The following is a 2,256-nucleotide window of genomic DNA, read 5'->3' on the forward strand; positions in this document are numbered from 1 at the left end:
GGGATTATAAATCTATAATTTTATTAAGACAAAAACTGACAGTGGTATGAAGTTTACATTTAAACAAAGTTTTCACAGAAATCTAACACATGCCTAAAAAGATTTAACAATGTAGCTCTGGTTGGCAAGTCTAGATGTCAAGAACTGATGATCTTGTGATTCAAGACAGAGCATTTGGGTATGATTAAATTCTTAGGATTTTTTAAAAAATGTTTTTGTTTGTTGTGTTTCCACTGCCCCAGTATGAAAGTTTAATCTCCTGAGCCCAGGGCTTTTGAAATCATTCAACTCTTGAACTGCTTCAATAAAACTTGTGCTGTCAGTGACTGAACCCTACTACCAATGGGTTTTAGAGTTCAAAGTTCAAAAAAACTAAGCATGAACCCTTGTCTTCCCTACTCTCTCATCTCCTATACCACCCTTTCCCCCAATACCTCAGCCAGTAGCTTGGATGAACAAGTTGGTATTTATAACTTCATAACTGGAAAAGGGTCATCTTGTTTAATTTCAGGAATTAGCACCTCTAAGACAGAATGATCTCCTCATGTATATTCTCCAATAAAACCTTTTCTCCTCAATCAGTTACTATCTCCAAAATGGCAGCTTTGGTAACTTACAAGCTGGCTTAGTTCTTTGTGGGGAATAGCAATGAGCTCAGGCAAGGAACACCTTGGCTTATAGGTTTCAGGCATTCACAGCTTTTAAACAGTCTCTCACAGTCCTCATTCATGGTGCCAATGACATTTTTTTAAAAGGTAAAATATTATGGACATAGAAACAAATCATTAGTTGTCTGTTTTTTCATTATTTCACCATTTCCCTAATCAGGCCCCAATTTTAACCAAAATGATCTACTCATCTCCCTTCTTTCCCACCCTATCCCTCCCACCCCAAATAATACACCAGTAATAGCCAAAAACTACACACATGCTACGCTGTAAAAATGCAGAATTAACACTATTGGGAAGAAGGCTGTGGGTTGTGGAGATGCTCTTTGAAGTTCTACAGTTTTTGCTTTCCCACACACCCAATTCTGCAAGTTTTGTCCTTCATAGAAGGCCTTTTGCTTTTCTCAGCAAAGTGCAGAATGGGTTGCCTTGAAACACTTATTCCCCTTCCCCTCCACTGGGATGGGTGTGCAAACTATACAGCTTGAACGGCTTTAAAGCACTTTGGGCTGCTGCAGGGCACAGAAACTATACTGGCTCTTCAAAGGACATCTTCTCAAGCCACCTCTATGGTATCAAGACAAGTAAAATTCCTTCCCTCCCCACTTGAAACCCACAGTCAGATGTGACAGGGGCTGGTACTTCAGGAAAGTTAATTCTTGTCATCTTTTTTGTCATCATCCTCTGAGGGGTAGGAATGCCACGTCAGCCTTTCCTCATAGAAGGATATGACAACCTGTGGGCACTTGACATTGGCTTCCTTGGCAGGGACCAGGTCAGCCTCATCAGAGTTTTTCCTGTAGAACAAAGCACAGAGAGACTTTGAGACCAGGTGCTGGTGGTCTAACATAGTATGACTAACACAAGAGGACAGGGTTTTAAAAATATTAACTCCAGGAAAATGGGCTATGGAAGGTTAAAAACGTGACCCAGTGGGATTTACTTGAAGCTCTTAGTTAAGTGACATCCTCAGAGATCCTTTCCTGTTGAAAATCCCCTCTGGGTATCTTTGTCAAGAGCTAAAACAGCTAGACAGGTGGGTGTGTTGGCTCATGTCTACCCAGCAACTTAGAAGTCTGAGGTGGGAGGATTGAGGCCAGGAATTTGAGACCAGTCTGTAAACAGTGAGAATCTGTCTCTAAAAAAAATGAAGAAAAATCACTTTGTGACTTTTTGGGTAACAAGTATAAAAAAATGAAGAAAAATGAGCAGGCATAGTGGCACATGCCTATACATTCAGCTAGGTGGAGGCAAGAGGATCTTGAGGAGTTTGAGGCTGCAGCAAGCTATGATCATGCCACTGGTACTCCAGCTTGGGCAACAGAGCAAGACTCTCTCAAAAGCAAAGAAAACCAGGATGGGGGTGGTGGCTCACTCCTGTAATCCTAGCACACTGAGAGGCTGAGGTGGGCGGATTACCTGAGCTCACAGGTTCCAGACCAGCCTGAGCCAGAGCGAGACCTCATCTCCTTTTTATTTTTTTTTTTTTAAGTGAGCCTCAAGCTGTCACCCTGGGTAGAGTGCTGTGGCATCAGTTCACAGCAACCTCCACCTCCTGGGCTCAAGTGATTATCCTGCCTCCGCCTCC

The 2,256-nt window shown here is 42.3% G+C and overlaps 1 protein-coding gene across 1 annotated transcript in view; it reads right to left on the reverse strand.

The window, feature by feature from the left end:
* The window catches only part of CBX1 (chromobox 1), a 24,224-nt gene continuing 21,968 nt past the window's right edge, over positions 1 to 2,256 (reverse strand). Inside the window, exon 5 of the mRNA XM_003786459.1 lies at positions 1 to 1,465. Coding sequence (XP_003786507.1) covers positions 1,321 to 1,465 — 145 coding nt within the window. The 3' untranslated portion in view covers positions 1 to 1,320. The remainder of the gene's footprint in view (positions 1,466 to 2,256) is intronic.

The sequence above is a fragment of the Otolemur garnettii genome, unplaced genomic scaffold (assembly GCF_000181295.1).
Source record: "Otolemur garnettii isolate 467f Iridium unplaced genomic scaffold, OtoGar3 scaffold00018, whole genome shotgun sequence".
Classification (NCBI taxonomy): domain Eukaryota; kingdom Metazoa; phylum Chordata; class Mammalia; order Primates; family Galagidae; genus Otolemur; species Otolemur garnettii.